The 25,169-nt window shown below is 38.9% G+C and overlaps 1 protein-coding gene across 1 annotated transcript in view; it reads left to right on the top strand.

The window, feature by feature from the left end:
• The window catches only part of LOC113033089 (voltage-dependent N-type calcium channel subunit alpha-1B-like), a 326,109-nt gene that overhangs the window by 160,803 nt on the left and 140,137 nt on the right, over positions 1 to 25,169 (top strand). Inside the window, exons 22-28 of the mRNA XM_080308904.1 lie at positions 2,810 to 2,930; positions 3,225 to 3,354; positions 3,640 to 3,699; positions 4,239 to 4,345; positions 5,256 to 5,267; positions 11,880 to 11,900; positions 23,791 to 23,887. Coding sequence (XP_080165030.1) covers positions 2,810 to 2,930; positions 3,225 to 3,354; positions 3,640 to 3,699; positions 4,239 to 4,345; positions 5,256 to 5,267; positions 11,880 to 11,900; positions 23,791 to 23,887 — 548 coding nt within the window. The remainder of the gene's footprint in view (positions 1 to 2,809; positions 2,931 to 3,224; positions 3,355 to 3,639; positions 3,700 to 4,238; positions 4,346 to 5,255; positions 5,268 to 11,879; positions 11,901 to 23,790; positions 23,888 to 25,169) is intronic.

Genomic DNA, 25,169 nt, shown 5'->3' with positions numbered 1-25,169 from the left:
GACAGCAATTTTAAAAAAAAATGAACATCTAAAGTTGCGTTGTTAAGTGATGTGGTTGAAAAATTTAGGTGCACCTAATTTTTGCGCTGGTGCACCTAAGACAGAAAGATAAAATTGCACAGCAGCAGTGTGTGTATATGCTTTCTAATGATACTCCCTAAGGGAAGCATGCATAATGTAAACCATATTGGTCCTGGCATGGAACCCTGAGTAACTCCAGAAATAAACTTAATGCTTGAAGAGGACTATATATTTAAATGAAAAATTCTGAGCCTGTTACATGTGACTGACACCACCGCAGCCTTTAATTTCTATGGTATGCTCTAATTTCTGTAACAAAATATTGTGGTCAACAGTATCGAATTCTGCACTGAGCAGTGGGACAAGCACAGAGACGTGCCACTGCCAGAGGCCATGAGAAGATCATTTATAACCCCTACTAATGCTTTTTTGTACTGTGATGAATTCTGAAACCTGAGTGAAACTCTTCAAATAAACAATTTCTCTAAAGATGATCAGTTATCCGTTTTACAACTACTTAAAGATTTTTTGAGATTAAAAGGAAGGTTGGAAATTGGCCCCTAGCTGGATAAAGTGATGGCCTTTTAAGTAATGGTTGAGTTACTCCCAGCTTAAAGGCCTTTGGTACGTAGCCCATTAATAGATATAGGTTGATCATATTTAAAATTAAGATATATGTCGCAATGGCATGACATCTTTGAGTTGTAGGAAGCAATTACTGAAGATCAGCTGGAGAAAGACAGATAGAAATCAGATAGAATCAGATATGAACTCTGAGTGTGGACCAGGCGGACAATAGATAGACAACAACTAAAAACAGATTTTCGAGTTTTCCAGTCAGGATGCACGAGGCTAAGTGTCAGGCTTTAAAAATTAATTAAAACTCTGATGTATGGTTAAGGTGGAGTAGTGGAGATTGCTGTCACTCCCTCACCCCAGCCTGTGCTATCAGTTAGTATTAGTCAGGCATGTTAATTCATTTAAACTAACATAATCATCCTGCTGTAACCCAGTTTATGTAAAGCAGAGTAAATCAATATGTTGATGAATTATTAATTAATTTACTAACATGGACTTAGAAGAGAGATATCTGATGTTAATCCACAACAGTTTTTTTTTCATTGCAGTTTTGAATAGTATATTGTTACTTTTTTGTGATTTTTTTTTTTAAATGTTTAAATCATTTATTTTTTGCTGATGTTTGGTTTGTTTTTGGTGGCCTGTGAGCAGATAGTGTCTATGGGGATGGAGTTGATAACATGGTTTGTTAAATGTGGTAACAAGAGGAGAGAAGCTGCAGAGAGGTGTGTGTAACTCTGCAACTCTGCTTCCGGGTCCCAACTCTGTACAGTCTTTTTTTTTTTTTTGTTATGTGATATTTGTTATTTTTTGTTTTGTTGTTGTTGTTTTTTTTGGGGGGAGGGCAGGCTGCTACATCCAAAGTGAAATGGATGTAATCGTTCCTAAGACCAGTTTTTCCAGAGAAACTTTTCCAGTCATCAATAAAGCTCAAATTGGTTTTAGACAGTCAGCAATTTTGGGAGAACATGCCAAATATCTCACACATGGTCCAGTTTGGGTGGGGACCAGAAAAAACTGCAGAGTCCGGTAGGGCTGGGCCATACCGTTCACGGTAATACCGGGCAACAATGTCATAATGTCGGGCAACAATAAGAAAATGAAATATCGTGATAGAATATGGGTAAAACCCGCATGCGCAGTGCCTTTGTTTTCATACGCAAATGGCAGAAAAAGCGTGCCGGTAACAGAGAATGAGAAGGGCGAAAGCGGATCGGTGAATGAAACGGATGAAACAGAATTGGTTCTATGTTGCAACTTCAGTGGTGTCGCACTGTTTTAGCTTTCGTCTGTCAGATACACAACAAAGCACTATTTTTGGTAGCGCATGCTAGCGGGCCGTCGTTATTACCATGTTTTTTGGAAAATATGGCACACTTAAAATCAATCCTTTGAGTTTTCTGAAAATCGACAGTGCCCCTTATAATCCCATGTGCCTTATGTATGAATTCTGGTTGTGTTTACTGAATTCGAAACGATTATTTGTGGTACACGGTGCTGGAAAATGTTTTAATACGACTTTGCTAAGCTACGAACGGAGTGATACGCACTGTGCTTCAACATAATATTACCGTATTGTGTGTGTATAACCTCTTTTTAAATATATATATGGTTATGCTGAGGATATGTCGGCCAATTTCCACTGGAAATGCCTTTTGGTTAAACTGTCAGCAAGGATTTTGCATTTGCACTGTTAAATTTTTATATAACTTTAATGCACATAAAAAACAGCTGCTTTTTTAATTGATTTTTTTTTTTTGCACGCATAAAGTTGTGGAGTTGTAAAGTATTTTGCCTAGTGTCAGTTATATCGTCACTTATATCGTTAATTATATTGTTATCGCAAATTTTCAAATGTATATCGTGATAAATATTTTTGGTAATATCGCCCTGCTCTAGAGTCCGGCATTGTTGTAGCAAAGTTGCACACTGATTCAATGTTAATTTTACTTGCCTGCAATTGACATTCTTGCCAACATGAATTATATATTTTTGCAGAATTTACATTTGTCGTTAGCCAGCATTTTCAGGGTTCCTTCAGTGCCGTGGAAGATAATTCCCTCGCTCGTGTTGGTGCTGAAAGACATTGTATTCATTTTTCAATGCTGCTCTGAGAAACACATTATATGACAGAAATAGTGATCTTGATGATGATGATATTCAGTGCCACTAATGAGCATTATCACGGTCTGATGATCTTTCTTTGCAGTGAACAGTATTGATTGTGAAACAGTGCCCATAAATGAGAAGACCCTGGAGGATCTAGGCCCAAGTGGGCCTAAACCCATCCTGCCTTACAGTTCAATGTTCATCTTTGGACAGACCAATCCGTGAGTTCTGAGCTCTGCTTCCTCCCTCCATATGGTTATAAGGTGCTACCACACTGAGCCATCACAACATCCTGTGAATGTTAGCCAGTGTAGCTCTTGGGTGGTATTTTATTTCATATCTGTAAAAAAGAACATATTGCATGTCTTACTAAAAGCCAATCTCATGGTACAGATGAGTGCTGACAGGCACCAGTTGTATATAGCATTTTAACACTGCTGGAGTGTGGGAAGGGACAAGAACAGTGAAGCAACAGCAAGTACTTACTTCTTTTTTCTTGGCCTCTTTTTCCTCAGGGTGAGGCGGTTGTGTCACTATATTGTGACTCTGCGTTATTTTGAGATGTCCATCCTGGTTGTCATTGCGATGAGCAGTATTGCTCTGGCAGCAGAGGACCCTGTCTGGACTAATGCACCCCGCAACAATGTGAGACACAGAGTACACAGTAATAAAACTACATACAATACCCACTGTACTCATACAGAACTGAGAGAAGTATATTTTCTTATCTTTTCTTCTGCCTGAGTCAGGTTTTTTATATACATTTATATATATTTTTTGTCTGTGTGTGGCGCCTAAAAATGGGGCCATACATCTATGATAGATTATTATATACTGGATTATTACGCAAGTAGAACTATTTCAGAATAGTATCTACAGTTTCTTTTCTACTTTGTTGTCTTTGTCAGTAATAATCGAGTCTTTTTACAGGTGCTCAAATATCTGGACTATGCCTTTACTGGTGTTTTCACTTTTGAAATGGTGATCAAGGTAAACACTAATACCATTTGAAATTCACTATTGTTCACTGTATTTAGTATGTGTTTTCATTATATTTTATCAGAAGCAAACTGGTGAGTCATTTCAGTTTTTACTTGCAGAAACCAAATAAGTAATACTATAATACGATACTGAGGCAGGAATGTACCTCACTGTGACCAGTGCAGTTCACTCAGTATATCTGCTGTGTTATGGTTCTTATATGTATAATCCACAGTATTTAAATCTGACAGTGTTCTGTCAGTGAGGAATTTAACACCATATTTAATCGCATTTCAATATTCATTTAAATCTGCAGTTCATGACTTTTGTCTTACTCTTCTGCCAGCGAGAGTGATTACACTGCTGTCTCTAACATTTTTTTGTTATTTTTTTATTTTTTGTCATACACTATTACCATTGTAATAGTGGATACTCATTATCAGCAAAAGTATAAACAGAAGAAAGTCCTTATAACAGTTGATTTTAATAGGTAATTTTAAGTTAAACAAAATAAGCAAAAGAACATAAATTACCTGTTCTTGGTTTAGATGGTAGACCTGGGGCTATTGCTTCATCCTGGATCCTACTTCAGAGACCTGTGGAACATCCTGGACTTCATAGTGGTCAGTGGGGCACTGGTGGCATTTGCTTTTTCGTAAGTTCCACAGCTTCTGTCTTTCTGTGATAAAATGAGACATTTACAGATATTGTTAATCCTGAATCTGGTGTGTTATGTGCAATATACATCAAATACCACACTACACTGAGAGATGACATATAATTTAAATGATAGTGCGTACCTTTGGTTAGCCAAATATACAGTCATAGCTACAGTCAAGTTTTGATAGTGGCAAAAACTGTGTTTTATATACTGTACTGGTTCAGTTTTCATTTAATTATTTTTACATGTTTCTAAGTGAAGAACAATCATTTACATTTCATGTTTTGCTTGTTTACCTGTTTTTTTAAAGATTCTCTTAGGTATGGATCCAAAATGTTAGTTTGACGCTCTCTCAGCCACTTAGTTATCACTAAGTACAGATTCACATAATTTCAGCAAATTGTTTCTTATTCACTGGAAGTGGCTGGACAATCGAAAAGCTCACAAACTGATCAACTCTGAGCACTGATAAGGCAGGATTGAGTCACCTTTATTCAGGTTTTGGTCCAGAAGCTGATATTGAGCATGCCACAGCAAACTGGAGAAATTATAAAGAAGAGGTGTCATAACTATAAGTACTGTCTCTTTGCATGAATTTGATTGTTTGTTTGTTTTTTGCCAAGGAACTCTTTGAAGCTTATGAAATGATTGCGATTATTTTTCACTATATCATTGAAACAAATGGCAAAATGTATGAAACACAAAATTTGTTCCTGTGCCAAAACGTTTGCCTTGACCACAAACACTATACACATACACTAACCTTACAAAAGCAGATGACCTCTTTATGTATGTGTGAGAGGTGTGTATGAGAGTGTGTGTGTGTGTGTGTGTGTTATGATATTGTACAATGTGCTAATTTACATAATCCTCTCCCTGTTTCTGTCCTGTTATCGTTTTGAAGGAGCTTCATGGGGTAATGCCTCCTCTACCTCTCTCATCTTGCCTGTTTGTGTCATTATCAGTGTGTATGTATGTGAGAAAGAAAACATACATGGCTTACACTGCAAAAACAAGTAATTTCCTCACATACTCGGTCTTACTTCTTGACATCTAGGTCACAAAGTATAAAGAAATTAAAGTTAAAATTAAAGTCAAATAATCTAAATTTGTCTTTTTTAATACACCAACAACAATCTACCCTGTTTACTATATGGAAATGTATTTGGCCACAATTCTATGAGGGAAACCGGACAAACACAATTTTCAAACTGTATAGAAATTTAAGCCAATACATTTTTCAGCATCCTTTTGTGAGTAAGATTAAATTAACTGCAAACAAAAATATTTTTCTGTTAAAATTGCCCACTTGTTTTGAATCATGCCAGAAGCTAGGGCAAATCCATTTTACACAGAACACAGTTATATTAAAAAGATTGTAAAATAGTGATTGTTGAAGGAAACAATCAGCAATGTCAGAATGACAAATTACCACCCTTATCTGTTTTGTTTTATTTTCTTTTGTTTGTTTGTTTTTGTTTAAGCAGTAAGCAGTATATGTAGTGAAATTGCTTGTGAGAATGTATCTTTTTGGCAGTGTGTAATGTTTTGTTTGGGACACACGCATCTGGTCCACCAGCTATTCATGCGTCATGCAGATTGAGAACCTGGTTCCAGCAGTGTATCGTGTTGCTTGGCATCAGGTCCTTGCTCTATAGCCATTTGTGCTATTTGGGGACATGGCACGATAGTGCTCATATCTCGTATCTTCCCTGAGCCTTTGAGAGGTGTTTTTATCAGCACTGTGTTTTGCCACAGCTTTGGTTAGACTGGAATGATCACATTAATTTCATATTAATTGTTCAGCAGAGACTTGTTAACATTACAAGAAAACTGGTGCCAGTGGGCACGAGTAGTCGTCAGAGAATATTGAGCTCGTAGCATGCGGATTAGAGTGTGCATGCTAGTACCATGTGACTGTATGCGTGCTCGTAAATAGAGGTGTTAAATGACATTCCTGTGACTGTAGTGTCACATGATTTCCATCTACACCGAAATGATAGGCAGTACTTTGCAAAGGTCTTGAGCCTGCCTTATTTCTTCATATTTTAAACGTAGATAAAAATTGGTGCAATGTCTTATATTAAATCATGTGGACATATACATTGAAATACAGTATATAAGTACACAGTGGGATGCAAAGGTTTGGGCAACCTTGTTAATAGTCATTATTTCCCTGTATAAATCGTTGGTTGTTACAATAAAAAATGTCAGTTAAATATATCATATAGGAGACACACAGTGATATTTGAGGAGTGAGATAAAGTTTATTAGATTTACAGAAAGTGTGCGATAATTGTTTAAACAAAATCAGGCAGGTGCATAAATTTGGGCACTGTTGTCATTTTATTGATTCCAAAACCTTTAGAACTATTTATTGGAACTCAAATTGGCTTGGTAAGCTCAGTGACCCCTGACCTACATACACAGGTGAATCCAATAATGAGAAAGAGTATTTAAGGGGGTCAATTGTAAGTTTCCCTCCTCTTTTAATGTTCTCTGAAGAGTACACGCACACACACGCACACATCCTCCAACCACACACACCCATATTTTGCTCCATTGCGGTTTCTTTCACACCTCAAACATTTAGTAAACAATTAAGCAAATACAAGTAATCTGCGATAAATTGCAGGTAGTAAGAAAATAAACTACTAACTCTTTTACGCTACATCCGCACCTACACGAGTATTTTTGAAAACGCAGCTGTTTCGTCCACACGTAAACGACGTTGGGAATCACCGAAAACGGAGATTGAAGATGAATTGCAGAATGGCAGATAGAGACAAAATACTGTTAATCTTACTGTCTGCAGGTTTTACACGCTTACATACACACGCAGTTACTGTCCCTCCATTTACAAAGGCAGAGGCGTCACGGTGTGATTATTTTACGTGTAGTTGTTTTTTTTTCTCCTGTGTAATAATATTCAACATTGCTATCAATGCATTTTTCAAAAGATGCCTCTCTGTGCAAAATAGGTTTAAAAACATAAACAGCTGTGGGATACTGTTTGTCCGTGATTTGAACCGAGGGAACAAATCGTGGCAGGATCTGCCTGATATTATTTGTATCCCACTGTAACTTTACTGTATAAAGTATAGTATAGTATGTATATCTCCAAAATGTCAGGAGTAGTTAGTCAATACAAGAAGTGTTTGTGAACTAAAAATCAAGAATGTGAGATACTGTTTGACCGTGATTTAAACAGCCCAGCGCTGCTCCCGACGAAGGGAAAACCAATTCTGCAGGGGAGACCTACCTCGGCACTTGTGCAGGTGAAACCAAAGGGAAGATATGCTTCACCATATTTTCTAGTCTTTGGCTTAGAATGAAGTTGGTTTGGAAACATATTCAGCTATGCTTCATCTCCTGCTTTGCGTTTCTGTAGGCGCCCCGTGCTCGCAGTGTCCAAGCGTTTTGTTTTTTTCCCCCCCTTGTCATCCCGCGCCCTCCTCCTGCCATGGCTCTGCGCGCCCCCTAGGGGGCGGGCGCCACACTTTGGGAAGGTCTGGTTTAGGGGAAGGATACAGAAAGCTTTCTCAGAGCTTTAAGCTGTCTGTTTCCACAGTTAGGAACATATTGAGAAAATGGAAGACCAAAGGCTCAGTTCAAGTTAAGGCTCGAAGTGGCAGACCAAGAAAAATCTCAGATAGACAGAAGCGACGAATGGTGAGAACAGTCAGAGTTAACCCACAGATCAGCACCAAAGGCCTACAACATCATCTTGCAGGAGATGGGGTCACCGTGCATTGTTCAACCATTCGGCGCACTTTACACAAGGAGTTGCTGTATGCGAGAGTGGTGCAGAGGAAGCCTTTTCTCCACCCACAGCACAAACAGAGCCGCTTGAGGTATGCTAAACCAGCTTCATTCTGGCATAAGGTGCTGTGGACTGATGAAACTAAAATTGAGTTATTTGGGCATAACAAGGGGCGTTATGCATGGAGGAAAAAGAACACAGCATTCCAAAATAAAAACCACCTGCTACCTACAGTAAAATATGGTGGTGTGGCCAGTGCAGGGACTGGGAATCTTGTCAAAGTTGAGGGACACATGGATTCCACTCAGTATCAGCAGATTCTGGAGATCAATGTCCAGAAATCGGTGACAAAGCTGAAGCTGTGCCGGGGCTGGATCTTTCAATAAGACAACAACCTGAAACACTGCTCAAAATCCACTAAGGCATTCATGCAGAGGAACAAGTACAACGTTCTGGAATGGCCATCTCAGTCCCCAGACCTGAATATTTTTGAAAATCTGTGGTGTGAGTTAAAGAGAGCTGTCCATGCTCAGAAGCCATCAAACCTGAATGAACTAGAGATGTTTTGTAAAGAGGAATGGTCCAAAACACCTTCAACCACAATCCAGACTCTCATTGGAACCTACAGGAAGCGTTTAAAGGCTGTAATTTCTGCAAAAGGCAGATCTACTAAATATTGATTTTATTTTATTTTATTTTTTTTGTGGTGCCCAAATTTATGCACCTGCCTGATTTTGTTTAAACAATTATTGCACACTTTCTGTAAATCCAATAAACTTCATTTTACTTCTCAAATAACACTGTGTGTGTCTCCTATATGATATATTTAACTGACATTTTTTATTGTAACAACCAAAGATTTATACCGGCAAGTAATGACTATTAACAAACTTTTGCATCCCACTTATCAGTATACTTATAAATATATAAATACGGTGTATAAGGCAAAAATGATGTTTGTACAAAAAGCCAATATTTTTGTATTAACATCTTTATTTATTGTCAAGAGGCACTTAACCATCTTAGGCAAGCTTTCTTTTAATTTCTCTGTAGTTTTCAGGAATAGTTCTACAGGCTTCCTAAAGGACATTTTAAAAAAAACCCTCCTCTTTGGATTTTGACTGCCTTTTGTTCCATTCTCTGTTCAGATGATCCCATGTTGCTTAAATAATGTTCAGATCAAGGCTAAGCTGTAGCTGATAATCCATTTAGTGTTTTTCTGTCAGGTATACTTTTACTGCGCTGGCAGTGTGGTTTGGATCATTATCATAATGAAAACTCTGGCTGAAATGCAGACTCAACTCACAACAGAGCCTCCAACATGTTTTACAGTTGGCTATAGACATGTGAATTCATCATTCCATAGGACATTCAGTCTAGTTCTTGTGTAATTTAGCATTTCCTTCCTTAGGAGTATTTGGTGAACTGTAAATGGATGAACTGAATGGCCAGCTGTATCTCTCAGGTCCTGTGTCCAGGTTGTTGCCAATGCTCTTTGGGAATCACCCTGTTGGTGAAAATATATAATAATATTTAGATAATATAATATTTATTTTTGCCTAACTGTGTCATTGTTGGTGTTTTTTTTCTGAAAATTGGAGAAAATGCAGCTAACTTTCCAAGAAAACAAAAAACTTAAAAAAAGACCTTCAGAAAATCTGGAAAACTATTGCTGAAGACCATTTTAAAAACATTACAAGAAAATCTGGATCCATGGAAGCAAAACATAAAGAAGTGAGGTGTGGTTCAAGACTTTTGCACAACAGTGTACATTATGTTCCTTGACAGACATCTGTCTAAATCATCATCATTGTGGATGATTTGTTCCAGACCTGTGCTCAGAAAGTAATACTAGTTAAATTAATGTTTAATGTTTTCAGTGACTAATGAGCATCACTGGCTTCAGTAGAAAATAAATTAAACTTTATGAAACTAGCTGTGGAAACAGCTACTTATTCTATTCTTTTCTGGGGGGGGTTTAAAATATGAAGTAAAAATAATAGAAACAGTGAAATAGACGGGATAGGAGGACAGATAAGAAAAAACTTACACAAACTTGAGAAGAGAAGAGACCTCTCCCAGAATAGGTAATAGACAACCAAGATGGAGAGGACATATAAGCTTTACCTTCTATCACAGTGAATTTAATTACTTTCGATAGCTCATAAACTGAAAGATAATTGAAAATCTGTTTTTTAATTAATTTTTACTATTTTTTACTTTTATAACTGGCTCATGTACTGCGTAGATGTGGATGCTACTACTAAGTTTATACTATATTAGATATATTTACTGGATTTGTGGAGAAAGAGAACTGAGATAATACCAGCTGATATCAACAAAAAATGCTAAATGTAGGTTTTTTAGATGAATATCAGCCAGTCCAAATTCAAAAGCTCTTTATTATGTAATGTGAAAGGATTCAGTAATTATAAAGTAAGCTCAGCATACAAATAAAATCACGTATAACCTAATCTGACTAGTTTCTCACACATGAGACTTACCTATACCTAGTTACCTATAGCTCTACACTGCAATACAAGAGCAATATTGTTTCCAATTTTGCAGATCACTACGACAGCTTTAAAAGAAATATTGTATCACGTTTGTTTACAAGCCTTTTGAATGATTTAAAGAAAAACACACTGCATAATTTTATGCTTGAAATACTTTAAAGTCAAATTGAGTCTATTTTATCAACATAAAGGAGCTAATGTGTGTTAATTTAATTAGTTTAATTAGATAATTACCAACAAGTAAAAAGCTCTCCATTTGATCAAATGCTGTTAATGTAGAAAGCCACCGTTTTAAGACAAGCAGGATGAATTTTAATTCCAGTTTTCTTATTTTATGGTCATATTTTCTTTTTTTTCTTGCATTTTATTTCATGTTTGATCCATTTACAGAATATCAAATACTTGATATCTCTGTAGATGTGATTCTAAATTGTCTTTATGAATTGAGTTCCTTTTGTTTCTGCAGCAGGTTTAGTCAAATCAAAACAAGTAATTTGCGGATGGTTTTTGCTCAGTCTTTGCCGTATTGTCGCTATCTTATACCAAGCCTTGTTTGACTGTCAGCTGTCATTCTCTCATCATGCATGAATCTTGAACTGCCTACCATTCATTTGATCAAGTGCTTGTCGCATGGACAACAAACCTGAATCCAAGGCCAAATCTTTGAATCTGTGACTTGACCTTCTTGAACTACTCAGACTGCATCATTAAACATGATGAAGCAAACTGCAATACTGGTTTGTAATGTTGGATTCAGATGCAAGTGATAACCCAGTTTTTAGGACTCATGTAACATTTCTTTAATTAGTTTTATTCTAAATGCCGTTATTATTATATAGACAATTTCCTAAAAGGCCATTGTTTTTCTTATTTGATCTCTTCATTTGATATTTTGGTTGCGACTCAGTAGTTGTTGTGTGTATATTACAGACAAGGACATAGCAGCTGCCTGTTTTAATACGACAGTTACTATTTGTGTATTACTTCAGTGAAAGGCTACCTCTAGAAATAGCACTTAGAACGCAATCATACCTACGATTTCACTCTTGTTTTCACTATGTGCTGTCAATGAAATAGTTTATCAACTGCTACCAAACAAAAAAATCTATTGTTACATTTTTTTTTCTTTCTTTCTTTCTGAAACTATGCTGTTGTCAGTTGATGCAAACATATGCCTTATTTTGTTTATGTATGTGAAGCATCCATAAATGTTTTGTACCCTGTTTTACCACTGTTCTCCCCCAAGTAGATTGCAACAAGGTGTGACCAGGTGGGGAACCCCCCATGCAACCCCAATCCACTTGCATCCTACTCCACCCCATTTTACCTTATACCTCATCCTAATACACCCTTTTAACCACCATTCTTTTTATGCTTAGATCAGCTTCATGTATAAATTATTAAACTCATGCTTCAGTGAAACAAATGTCTTTTTAAACATAACAGTAATGTGTCTGAGTGCCATCAACTAAAACCTGCCTGTACTTACCAAAACCCTTAACTACATTTCAATTAGCTGTACAGACATTTTTCATTGTTGTATTTTCTTGTATTTCAATCCCATAACATCAATTAAGTCCCAAATAACCCAACTAAGGTGCCTATAGATTGGAAATAATTTGTTTATCGCACATTGCTTTGAAGCTGATGGCTTGTTGTTTGCATACATTCCAGGCTCCAGGTGCTTAGTTATCCTGTGGAAGATATTACTACCTGGTCATATGTCAAACATTTATTTTTCACTCTTACTGGTTGACTCACCTGGAAGTTGAGAAACATTTATCTTGGGTCCCACACACTTCGCATTGCCAGCAGTTATTTCATCCATAGTCACTTGAAGTTGTAGATTTTCCTTTACTTTCCTGGTTGCCACGTCACTGTGAATCACTTCCAGTGTGTATGCAGTTGTAGGGATAACGTAATTTTATTTAAAAAAAAATCATGAATATAGAAAACATAGTTTAAGGCTCACGTGTTGATTTTTTTTCCCCATTTCAACCTGGGAACAAAATAGAAAACCTGTGAATGGTTTAGTTGTAAATGAATTGATAATGTTCTCACATTTGAATTTCATTTGGATAAAACTGTCAGTAGCGGATTCAAAGAAGCTAATTCAAAATGGACTTCTGCGCAGAGAAGGAATAGAAACAGTATGAAAATTTCAATTAAATTTTATTTACATAGCATGAAATCACAACTACAATTGCCTAAAGGCACTTTATATTGTAAGGCAAAGACCCTACAATGATAAAAAGAACATAGAGAAAATCCCAACAATCATATGACCCGGTATGAGCAAGTGCTTTGGCAACAGTAGAAAGGAAAACCTCCCTTTTAACATGAAGAAACCTCCGGCAAGGCCAGGCTTAGGGAGGGACAGCCATCTTCCATGACCAATTGGGGGTGAGGGGAGGAAAACAGGACAAAGACACGCTGTGGTACAGAGCCAGAGATTAATAATAACTAATAATTAAATTGAGAACAGAGAATTGTATAAACACATAGTATAAGTGAAAAGGGTGACATTCAATGCATCATGGGAAAACACAAATAAGCCCACAGTCTGACAGCGAAGTTCTCTAATGAGGTGATATGGCACTAGAAGGTCACTTATAAGACCTGATTATTTAAGACTTTGTATGTGAAGAGCAGGATTTTAAATTCAGTTGCTGGATTTAACAGGGAGCCAATGAAGAAGCCAGTATGGGAGAAATACTCTTTCTCTTTCTAGTCCCTGTCAGTACTAGTCCCTGTCAGCCCAAAGCTGATAAACGCATAGACTGTTTTTTCAGCATCAGATGAGTATTTTGCTAAATGACCGTGACATATCTCCATGAAATGAAAGAATGCTACACATGTGTTTTGCCTTAGTGTCACCTCAAGTTGAATGCTTGCATAGATGCAGTTATCCCTTAGTTGATTCTTTGCCAGCTCCACTGCTAATACAGTAACTGCTAACATGAGTTAGCACGAGCTAACTCCTACATGCTCATATATATGTATATGGGAAAGCAGGTGGTAGAGAGCAGAAATAAGCACAGAGTGGGGATAAGTGACAAAACATGACTGATGATATTCAGTGAGTTACGCAAGTGTAGCAATTGTAGGGGGTACTGGGAATTCTGTAACAGCAACTGTATGCAGGCTACAGCAGCTCAAATGCCCAGTTTGAGATTTGACAATGAGATATGTAGAAGAAAATCAGTTAATTAATGAGCTGGGTAGTAGCAGTTTTAAACAGTGTGATCAGCTGATGTGCTGTGGTTAATTGACTGCTTTAATGTGCTTCACATTGGTCAGCTGACTTGGGTTAATGCATGCCTGGCAGACATTAACACAATGTTGTGTACACTGTTGGCTCTTTTAATAAGTCTATTTATTTTATTTTAGTTTATCGTAAGCCCGTGCATGCAGACCAGTACCTTTGACTCCCACCACACTCTGGAACACAAACATAGAGGAAATGTTTTCTGATGGTGTTGCAGAATCTTGATTACTCAAAGCCAGAAAGGAAAGAAAAGGAACACACGTATGTAAAGAAAGCTCTTAAAAAATGCGGTTATCCCAACTGGGCTATCATCAGATCAATAACGATGCACAATAACAATGGTCAGACATCAACATTGTCATCCTTTATGTCGCAGGTTTATCAGAGAAACTCAGGGAGAATCTTCTCCAAGCACGACATCCCAGTGCATGTCAAACCCAGCCACTACAAAAACTGGTTCATCCCAAGGACACAACTCCCAAACACAAACTAAACAACATAATAATAATAATAATAATACATTTTATTTAAATAGCGCCTTTCAAAGCACCCAAGGACACTGTACAACAGATAAAAACTGGAAATATACACAATGATAAGAATAGAAGATAAAAGTTAAAACATACAGAAATTTAAGAATAGGCAATTTTAAACAAATGAGTTTTAAGGGTGGACTTAAAAAGAGAGAATGAGCTAATATTTCTGAGGTCCGGGGGTAGGGAATTCCAAAGTCGAGGGGCAGAGCAACTAAAGGCCCTCCCTCCAATTGTGATCAGACGAGCAGAGGGAACAGAGAGAGAAAGAGAAGATGAAGATCTGAGGCAGCGGGATGGGAGCTTCATCTGTAATAAGTCAGAGAGGTACGGTGGAGAGAGAGAGTGAATAGCCTTGAACGTATACAGAATTATTTTAAAATGGATGCGAAATTTGACCGGGAGCCAGTGAAGTTGCTTCAGGATTGGGGAGATGTGGTGGGTAGAAGAAGTCCTAGTAATAATACGGGCAGCAGAGTTCTGGACACGTTGGAGCTTGTTGATAGATTTTTGTGTGAGGCCAAATAATAATGAGTTGCAGTAGTCAATTCTAGAGATAACAAGATTATGGATGAGAATGGCAGTGGCGTAAGGTGTGAGGAAGGGGCGGAGGCGATTAATGTTACGGAGTTGGAAATATGCTGCACGTGTAATATTATTGATATGCGAGTTAAAGGATAATGTGCTATCGAGAATGACACCCAAGCTTTTCACAGAAGGAGAGATAGGGACCAGTGAGTTATTGATGGTGAGAGAGAAATTGTTAATTCTGGATAGCAGTCGTTTGGTGCCAACCAGAAGAAGTTCCGATTTATTGCTGTTGAGTTTAAGAAAGTTGGAGGAGAACCAAGAATTGAGTTCAGCTAGACAGAGGATAAGGGAAGGTGGAGGAAGAGTAGAGTCAGGTTTGGTAGAGAGATAGAGCTGGGTGTCATCGGCGTAGCAGTGGAACTGAATATTATATTTACGAAAAATATATCCGAGTGGAAGAAGGTAGATGATGGAATTAAACCTCACAGGTGTGCCATAGTGCATGCTGTGCAGTGCAGCAGTGGCGGAGCGGGGGGGGGTTGGCTTAAGCCCGGGTTGTTTTTTCAGAAGCCCGGGGTCTTTTGGAGTGTAATTTTTTCATAGTTAGATGCCTGGCTGACAACTGTATAAAACAAAAAACTACACACAATATTCGAAGCACATAGTGCACACTGTGGGAATTTACAACTGTGCGTAAATCCCCCCTAATATTGGTATGATCCGAGCTCAGGCACTAAGCGGGGTGGGGCAGCTGCAGCCTGCGAGTGCGCTGTTGGAGAAACAGAGCCAGACAGACAGAGGAGAAGTGAAGTTCGACCAGGTACCAAAGCAAATCATTCGTACTGTACAAATAATGTAAATATGACGGTGTATCATGAAAGATTGATATCAAACTGATCACTTGACCCATATTACATTACTTGCTCTTCAATTGAATTAACAAATAGCGAAATGAAAAGCCGAACAACAACAATGCTGTTTCTTTAGAGAGTCTTAGCTTACATGTGTGTCTATTTCATATTTTCAGTTGTTACCCTCCACGGCTAAATAAATCGGTTTCAGTAATGTACTGATACACAAGAATGGACGTAAGGGGCTTCTTTCAATGAGAAAAGAAAAAACAGAAGAACATTTTTTTACTGTACAACATCAATTTAGAGTAAACTTGTTTTGTTTTGGATAAATAAATATTGAAATATCTTTTGAATTAGTTAAATGTCAGAATAAAGAGAGACAGAGCTTTCTATTTTTTTATCACTTTCATCAAATTTAGGAGTACATGTAAACTAAGTTTATTGTTAATTAATAAGAAAACTCCAGACGATTCCATTCTGAGCTGAAGAAGCTTCTGAGAGGTTAGTAGAGTCCATGTGAGTAAATTGGTGGCACAGCTGTGGATGCATATAAGGCAAAACACAGAGCCTGTTTCTTTGAAATGGGAAAATCAAGAAATGTCAACCAAAACACCAGGAAACGAATTGTGGAGCTCCATAAGTGTGGCTCAATTTTGAATACAATTTGGTGCCATTTGCAATTAAGAAATGCAGATAGTTTCTCTCTTTACTCTTAAAGTTAACAAATATGTTTTTTATATTTATTAATCTAAAAAAAATAAACATTTAGTCTGATTTGATGTTACAATTAAAAAAGTGTTTGTGTTTTCATCTGAAGAGTACGTAAATATCTGGTTTCAACTGTATATTTGATGATTGTCAGCACAAAGAGGGAGAGAGAGGAACAGAGAGGGATAGAGAGGAGAATGAGGACAGAACAGAGATGGAACAAGAGCAGGTGAGACACACGTTAGTCAAATGGTTGTTTACAAAAGAATCACCGTATCATAGGTACTCTTTTATCCCGTACCTAGTGTTTCTTTTTAGGTTTGTTATTTTTCAAGTTATATATTTATTAAGTTATGCAGGCTTGTTTGCACAACAAGGCTAAATAATTATATGAACTTTTCTGAATCTGTACTTTGGTAGAAATAAAAAAAATAAGTGTAGTGCAGGTCTATGATGATTTTTAGTGCTACTATCATCTAGTTTTGATTCTGGTTCTGTCTTGGTTAAGTCCTAAGCAGTCCTGATTTTGAACTGTTGCAGTCCTGTTTTAATTCCGGATCAGTTCTGGGTCTGGTTGAATTGGGGTTTAGTCCTTGTGTCTTGATACAGCCCTGATTATGTTCTGCCTTGCTGCTTAATTAAAAGCACCCCCCCCCCCCCCCCCAAAAAAAAAAAAAAAAAAAATCCCACATGCATACTACCCTTTAGGGCTAAGCCCCGGGTGTTTCAAATGTCTGGCTCTGATTTGAGGAGTGTATAGTGGGCTTCCCTCTGTACTTATCCTACTAGAGCTTAGTAGAGCATTTGATACTGTTGAACATAATATTTTATTACAGCGATTGGAGTATGATGTAGGTATAATTTCTTATGGTCTTCTTCTGACAGTGGACTGAATTTATCTTTATCTATACATGAAGCTAGATAACACACCAATTACTGCAGGAAGCTCTTAAAGACAAAAAAAAACCTGGATGACTTATAATTTCCTGCTTCTAAATTCAGATAAAACAGGGGGTACTGTACTCAGCCCTAAAAATCTTAGAAACATGGTATCTAACCAGGTGCTTACTCTGTCTTGGCCAGTAACACTTTGAGGAATCTTGAAGTCATTTTGACATTGGTCTTTCAGTGAACAAATTAAACAAATGTGCTGGGCTGCTTTCTTGCATTTGTTCAATAGTTCTAAAATTAGGAACACCCTGTCTCAGAATGATACTGAAAAACTAGTTTATGCATTTATTACTTTTAGGATGGACTATTCTAATTTACAATCAGGTTGTTCGAAAATCATCCTGAAAGTTAATCCACTTAATCCAAAATCCTACAACAGAAGTACTGACAGGTACTAGAAAGAGAGAGTATATTTATTCCATATTAGCTGCTCTTCATTGGCTCTCTGTTAAACCTCTGAGTAGTTTATTTTACGTAATTTTATATATTTATACACACACACATGCACACACACACACACACACACACACACATATATATATATATATATATATATATATATATATATATACACTGAACAAAAATATAAACGCAACACTTTTGTTTTTGCTCCCATTCCCCATGGGATGGACTTAGAGACCTAAAATTCATTCCAGATACACAATATAACCATCCCTCCCAAACAGTGGTCACAAATCAGTCCAAATGTGTGGTAGTGGGCACATCTGCTATATTGAGATAATCCATCCCACCTCACAGGTGTGCCACATCAGGATGCTGATCTGACACCATGAGTGCACAGGTGTACCTCAGACTGCCCACAACAAAAGGCCACCCTGGAAGTTTACAGTTTTTTGTTCTATTGGGGGTCTGGGGACCCAGAACCGGTCAGTATCTGGTGTGACCACCATTTGCCTCATGCAGTGCAACACATCGTCGCATGGAGTCTATCAGATTGTCAATTGTGGCCTGTGGAATGTTGGTCCACTCCACTTCAATGGCTGTGCGAGGTTGTTGGATATTCGTGGGAACTGGTACACGCTGTCGTATACGCCGGTCAAGCACATCCCGAACATGTTCAATGGGTGACATGTCCGGTGAGTATGCTGGGCATGCAAGAACTGGGACATTCTCAGCTGCCATCTGCCCTGAACAATGTGAACCATGATTCATCCGTGAAGCGCACACCTCTCCAACGTGCCAGACGCCATCGAATGTGAGCATTTGCCCACACAAGTCTGTTACGGCGACGAGCTGGAGTCAGGTCAAGACCCCGATGAGGACGACGGGCATGCAGTTGAGCGTCCCTGAGACGGTTTCTGACAGTTTGTGCAGAAATTGTTTGGTTGTGCAAACCAATTGTTCCAGCAGCTGTCTGGGTGGCTGGTCTCAGACGATCTTGGAGGTGAACCTGCTGGATGTGGAGGTCCTGGGCTGGTGTGGTTACACGAGGTCTGCGGTTGTGAGGCCGGTTGGATGTGCTGCCATATTCTGTGAAACGCCTGTGGAGACGGCTTATGGTTGAGAAATGAACATTCAATGCACGGGCGACAGATCTGGTTGACATTCCTGCTGTCAGCATGCCAATTGCACGCTCCCTCATTGCTTGTGGCATCTGTGGCATTTTGCTGTGAGACAAAACTGCACATTCCAGGGTGGCCTTTTGTTGTGGGCAGTCTGAGGTACACCTGTGCACTACTCATGATGTCAGATCAGCATCCTGATGTGGCACACCTGTGAGGTGGGATGGATTATCTCAATATAGCAGATGTGCCCACTACCACACATTTGGACTGATTTGTGACCACTGTTTGGGAGGGATGGTTATATTGTGTATCTGGAATGAATTTTAGGTCTCTAAGTCCATCCCATGGGGAATGGGAGCAGTAACAAAAGTGTTGCGTTTATATTTTTGTTGAGTGTATATAAAAAAACACCCAGCACGCCCCTGCGGGCGGTTTATCCTTCAAGCTCGGGTCCTCTACCAGAGGCCTGGGAGCTTGAGGGTCCTGCGCAGTATCTTAGCTGTTCCCAGGACTGCGCTCTTCTGGACAGAGATCTCCGATGTTATTCCCGGGATCTGCTGGAGCCACTTGCCTAGCTTGGGAGTCACCGCACCTAGTGCTCCGATTACCACGGGGACCACCGTTACCTTCACCCTCCACATCCTCTCGAGCTCTTCTCTGAGCCCTTGGTATTTCTCCAGCTTCTCGTGTTCCTTCTTCCTGATATTGCTGTCATTCGGAACCGCTACATCGATCACTACGGCCGTCTTCTTCTGTTTGTCTACCACCACTATGTCCGGTTGGTTAGCCACGACCATTTTGTCCGTCTGTATCTGGAAGTCCCACAGGATCTTAGCTCGGTCATTCTCCACCACCCTTGGGGGCATCTCCCATTTTGACCTCGGGACTTCCAGGTTATACTCAGCACAGATGTTCCTGTACACTATGCCGGCCACTTGGTTATGGCGTTCCATGTATGCCTTGCCTGCTAGCATCTTGCACCCTGCTGTTATGTGCTGGATTGTCTCTGGGGCATCTTTACACAGCCTGCACCTGGGGTCTTGCCTGGTGTGATAGACGCCAGCCTCTATGGATCTTGTACTCAGAGCTTGTTCTTGTGCTGCCATGATTAGTGCCTCTGTGCTGTCTTTCAGTCCAGCTTTGTCCAGCCACTGGTAGGATTTCTGGATATCAGCCACCTCCTCTATCTGCCGGTGGTACATACCGTGCAGGGGCCTGTCCTTCCATGATGGATGATGGTTCCTTGTCTCCCTCCTCTTTCTTGGGTTTCTGCTGCCTGAGGTATTCACTGAGCACTCGGTCAGTTGGGGCCATCTTCCCAATGTATTCTTGGATGTTCGTTGTCTCATCCTGGACTGTGGTGCTGACACTCACCAGTCCCCGGCCCCCTTCCTTCCGCTTAGCGTACAGCCTCAGGGTGCTGGACTTGGGGTGAAACCCTCCATGCATGGTAAGGAGCTTTCTTGTCTTTACGTCAGTGGCTTCTATCTCCTCCTTTGGCCAGCCTATTACCCCAGCAGGGTACCTGATCACGGGCAGGGCGTACGTGTTGATGGCCCGGATCTTGTTCTTACCATTCAGCTGACTCCTCAGGACTTGCCTGACCCTCTGCAGGTACTTGGTGGTTGCAGCCTTTCTAGCGGCCTCTTCATGGTTCCCATTTGCCTGCGGGATCCCCAGGTACTTGTAACTGTCCTCTATGTCTGCAATGTTGCCTTCTGGTAGTTCAATCCCCTCAGTTCTGACTACCTTCCCTCTCTTTGTTACCATCCGACTACACTTCTCCAGTCCGAACGACATTCCAATGTCATTGCTGTATAGCCTGGTAGTGTGGATCAGTGAATCGATGTCTCGTTCACTCTTGGCATACAGCTTGATGTCATCCATGTACAGGAGGTGGCTGACAACTGCTCCGTTCCGTAGTCGGTATCCGTAGCCAGTCTTGTTAATGATCTCACTGAGGGGGTTCAGGCCTATGCAGAACAGCAGTGGGGACAGAGCATCTCCTTGGTAGATCCCGCACTTGATGGTGACTTGTGCTATGGGCTTGGAGTTGGCCTCTAGTGTTGTACGCCACATCCCCATTGAGTTCCTGATGAAGGCTCTTAGGGTCCTGTTGATCTTGTACAATTCTAGGCATTCCAGTATCCAGCTGTGGGGCATTGAGTCATAGGCCTTCTTGTAATCAATCCAGGCAGTGCACAGGTTGGTCAGTCTGGTCTTGCAGTCTCGGCTGACTGTTCTGTCTACCAGTAGCTGGTGTTTTGCGCCTCTGGTATTCATGGGGGTATTCATATATATATATATATATATATATATATATATATATATATATATATATATATATATATATATATATATATATATATGTGTATATATGTATATGTGTATATGTGTATATATGTATATATATATGTATGTATATGTGTATATATGTATATGTATATATGTATATGTATATATGTATATGTATATGTATATAAATATATATATATATATATATATATATATATAAATATGTATATATACATATTTGACATACTTATTCAGTAATGCGCATACATTCTTATATTTGTACATATATTTATTCTTATAATTCTCAGATTCCTATTCTTATATTTTGCTTTGTTCTTATGCTATTGTGTTTTGCACACCTCTGTTGCTTGTGAAGCTTGCACACAAGAATTATACTCGCATGTGCTGTACCAGTGTACGAGCACATGTGATGTGACAATAAAAGTGATTTGAATAAATTTAAAATTCTTCTTGTCATATGCAACGTCTTGAAAAATTCAATTCAATTTCATATCAGTTTTATTTATATAGTTCTAAATCACAACAACATTTGCCTCAAGGCCCCATCTCATCTTTAAGACGTCATAGTACCATATCATGAAATTTTGATTTTAATTGTGGTTTCTAAGGTGTTTAAAAATAGAATAGTAGGCAGTCTTCAGCTTTCAGGCCCCTCTTCTGTAGAGTAAATGGTAAATGGTCTGTATTTGTATAGCGCTTTACTTGGTCCTAAGGACCCCAAAGCGCTTTACACTATACACAATCATCCACCCTTTCATACACTGGTGATGGCAAGTTACAGTGTAGCCACAGCCACCCTGGAGCGCTCTGGACACTGGCGCCACCCTCTGGTAAATGGACTGGTTCTTATATAACGCTTTTCTACTCATCTGAGCACTCAAAGCGCTTTACACAACGTGTGCATTCACCCATTCACAAGCACATTTTTCTAATAGCTAACATTCACACACATTCATACTCCAATGGATGCATCGGAGAGCAATTTGGGGTTAGTATCTTGCCCAAGGATATTTGGCATGCAGACTAATCGAACCACCAACCTTCCGATCAGTAGATGACCTGCTCTACCACCTGAGCTACAGCCACCCCACCACCAGTAGGCAACAGGTGAAGTGTCTTGCCCAAGGACACAACAACCGGAGCCGGGCTCGAACCGACAACCTTCCGATTTCAAGACGAACACCTAACTCTTGAGCCACGATCGCCCCACTAGAGCTAGTCCCCAGTTTTGATTTGGGAGACAGACGATCTCTCTATCTTTAAGATTAAGCTTATGATGATGATGTACTGGCTGCATCTTTTTCACCTGTTTTTACTCTGTGTGTTTTCACACTTTGCATCAAATTTTGCATACACTTTTTGTCCTGTCTCTCTTGGCTGACCTTCCCTGAGCCTAGTTCTGCTGGAGGTTTCTTCCAGTTAATAGGGAGATTTTGCTTTCCAAGTGCTTGGTCATAGTGGGTTGTCTGATTGTTTGAGTATTCTCTCTATTTTTGTAGGGGTCTTTACCTTAAAATATAAAGAGCTGTTATGATTTAGTGCTATATAAATGACATTGAAGTAGCTAGTATTCAGCAGTCATTTTGCCTGTAGTCACTTAAAGTTGTCAAATGGCATTCACTTTTTATGGTCTCTGGTGACCACGTGACTTCCAGTGTGGTTGAAGCTTTTAAGATATGTCATGTTACTTTGCCAGGACAGTGGCTCTTTGTTTCTTCGATTAGACGCTCACCAACTTTCTTGGAATGTGTCCTGACTGCAGCACTGCATTTACAAGCATGGCACTGATATTCATCTTGTCATCAAGCACTGAATGTTCTCTGACTCTTGCAGTGAAAAAAAAATTATCCAGTGGTCTGTTAGAAGTCATACCTTCATGTATAAGCCCATGTCTCAGTATATAAGAATCAAAACTGTTCAGTTTCTTTTTTTATATATTAAAGGGTTAATATTGATTATTAAATTATGGAGTTTAAAGTTTTTTAAAAACTGTATAATCATAATAAGTTTGAGGGTAATATGCAGGGGGCTAGTTGCCAGATTTCCCTGGTTGTTAAGTTTCATCTCCTCCTGCTCCACAATCCCCTTCAGGCACTCTGATTTGCAGACAACTCTGAGTCTAATGTATGAGCATTCACCCTGTTATCACAGATGCCCACCCAGTACAACACCGCCACATAGTTTATGGTCTACGCTGATCTGTACTTCTTGACCATCATGCATCGAGCTTAATAAACTTTCATAAAAATATTTCAATGTTTTCTTCATATCCAGAAAGGCTATTGTTGCATCTCTCTGTCACCCAGCTGATCTAAACACACCTCATTCACATCCTACCACAATCAAACCCTGTTACAACATACGGTCTAATTTCAGATATGGCTTTTGTTAGTAATATTGACAAAGATTACATTAACTGCATATTGTTTGTGGATACATTTTTGTGTGGTCTAAACATATTTGCTGTTCATAGGGGAACCAAAGGCAAGGACATCAGCACTATCAAGTCATTGAGGGTTCTTCGAGTTCTCAGGCCTCTGAAGACCATCAAGCGCCTGCCAAAACTCAAGGTTTCACTTCATCACTTAAATCACTTTAAGCATATTTGCACTGCACAAGACACTAAATAATGTGGATTGCACAACACTGGTCACTATATTCTTCATTTCCAGTTAATACTTGTACAGCTGCTGTTATTGTATATATATATTTATATTTCTTCATACATTCTTATATAGTTCTATACTGTGTATTGTGTATTTTGTTGTACAGTTATTTTATTTTCAACTTTAATTTATATATTTTATCTTATTTTTTCCCAGTTAAATTTACCCTTCATTCTAATTTGTGTTGTACCGTTATTTCATTTTTAACCTTAATTTTTTATATTTTATTTTATTCCTTCCTAGTTAAATTTACCCTTTTTAATTTTTCATATTTATTTCCTATCTTATTCATAGCCTTTTCTTTTTTTTTTCTTTAGGTCACGAGCAGTTGTCTAAGCATTTCACTGCATATCGTACTGTGTATGACTGTGTACGTGACAAATAAAATTTGAATTTGAGGTTCAATTCTAGGACTTGAGTACACCCCCTTTAAAAAGTACAAATTTAATCAGTAGCTCAATGAACAAAAAAACACTTTCCCAAATTTTCACAAAGCTGAGTTTTAGTCAACACTCCATAACATGAAAATAAGGTTAATAATATAACTTAGATCACAAAATCTTCAGTTTTACTCAAATTGGTTGAAGCAAAAATGAATACACCCTGCAACAAAAACTACTACATCTGGTATTTTGTATTGCCACTGTGATTTTCAGGGACAGCACAAGTCTTCTAGGCATGGTAAGAACAAGTTGGCAACATATTGCAACATCTATCTTTTTCCATTCTTCGAGAATAACCTCTTTTAGAGCCTGGATGCTGAACGGAGAGTGATGCTCAACTTGTTGCTTCAGAATACCCCACAGGTGTTCGATTGGGTTCAGATTAGGAGACATACTTGACCAGTCTATCACCTTCACCCTGTTCTTCTTCAGAAATGCAACAGTAGCTTTAGATGTGTGTTTTGGATCATTGTCGTGTTGGAAAAGTGCACAACAACCAAGTGCACGCAGTGATGGCAGCATCTTCTCCTTCATTATAAAGCAGTACACAACATTAAGTTCATGATACCATCAATGAAATGCAGCTCCCCAACACCAGTAGCACTCATGCAGCCCCACATAAGGACACTGCCACCTGTCGGTCACGAACGAAATGGCTCTTAGAGCCGGATCTTTGATGTGAACGAGCCGGATCTTTGATGTGAACAACGCGAGCCGGCTCCTTATCGTGAACTGTGGGGGGT

The sequence above is a fragment of the Astatotilapia calliptera genome, chromosome 12 (assembly GCF_964374335.1).
Source record: "Astatotilapia calliptera chromosome 12, fAstCal68.1, whole genome shotgun sequence".
NCBI classification, from domain to species: domain Eukaryota; kingdom Metazoa; phylum Chordata; class Actinopteri; order Cichliformes; family Cichlidae; genus Astatotilapia; species Astatotilapia calliptera.
Note: the sequence above shows the minus strand (reverse complement) of the source record. Positions and strands in the feature narration are given on the sequence as shown.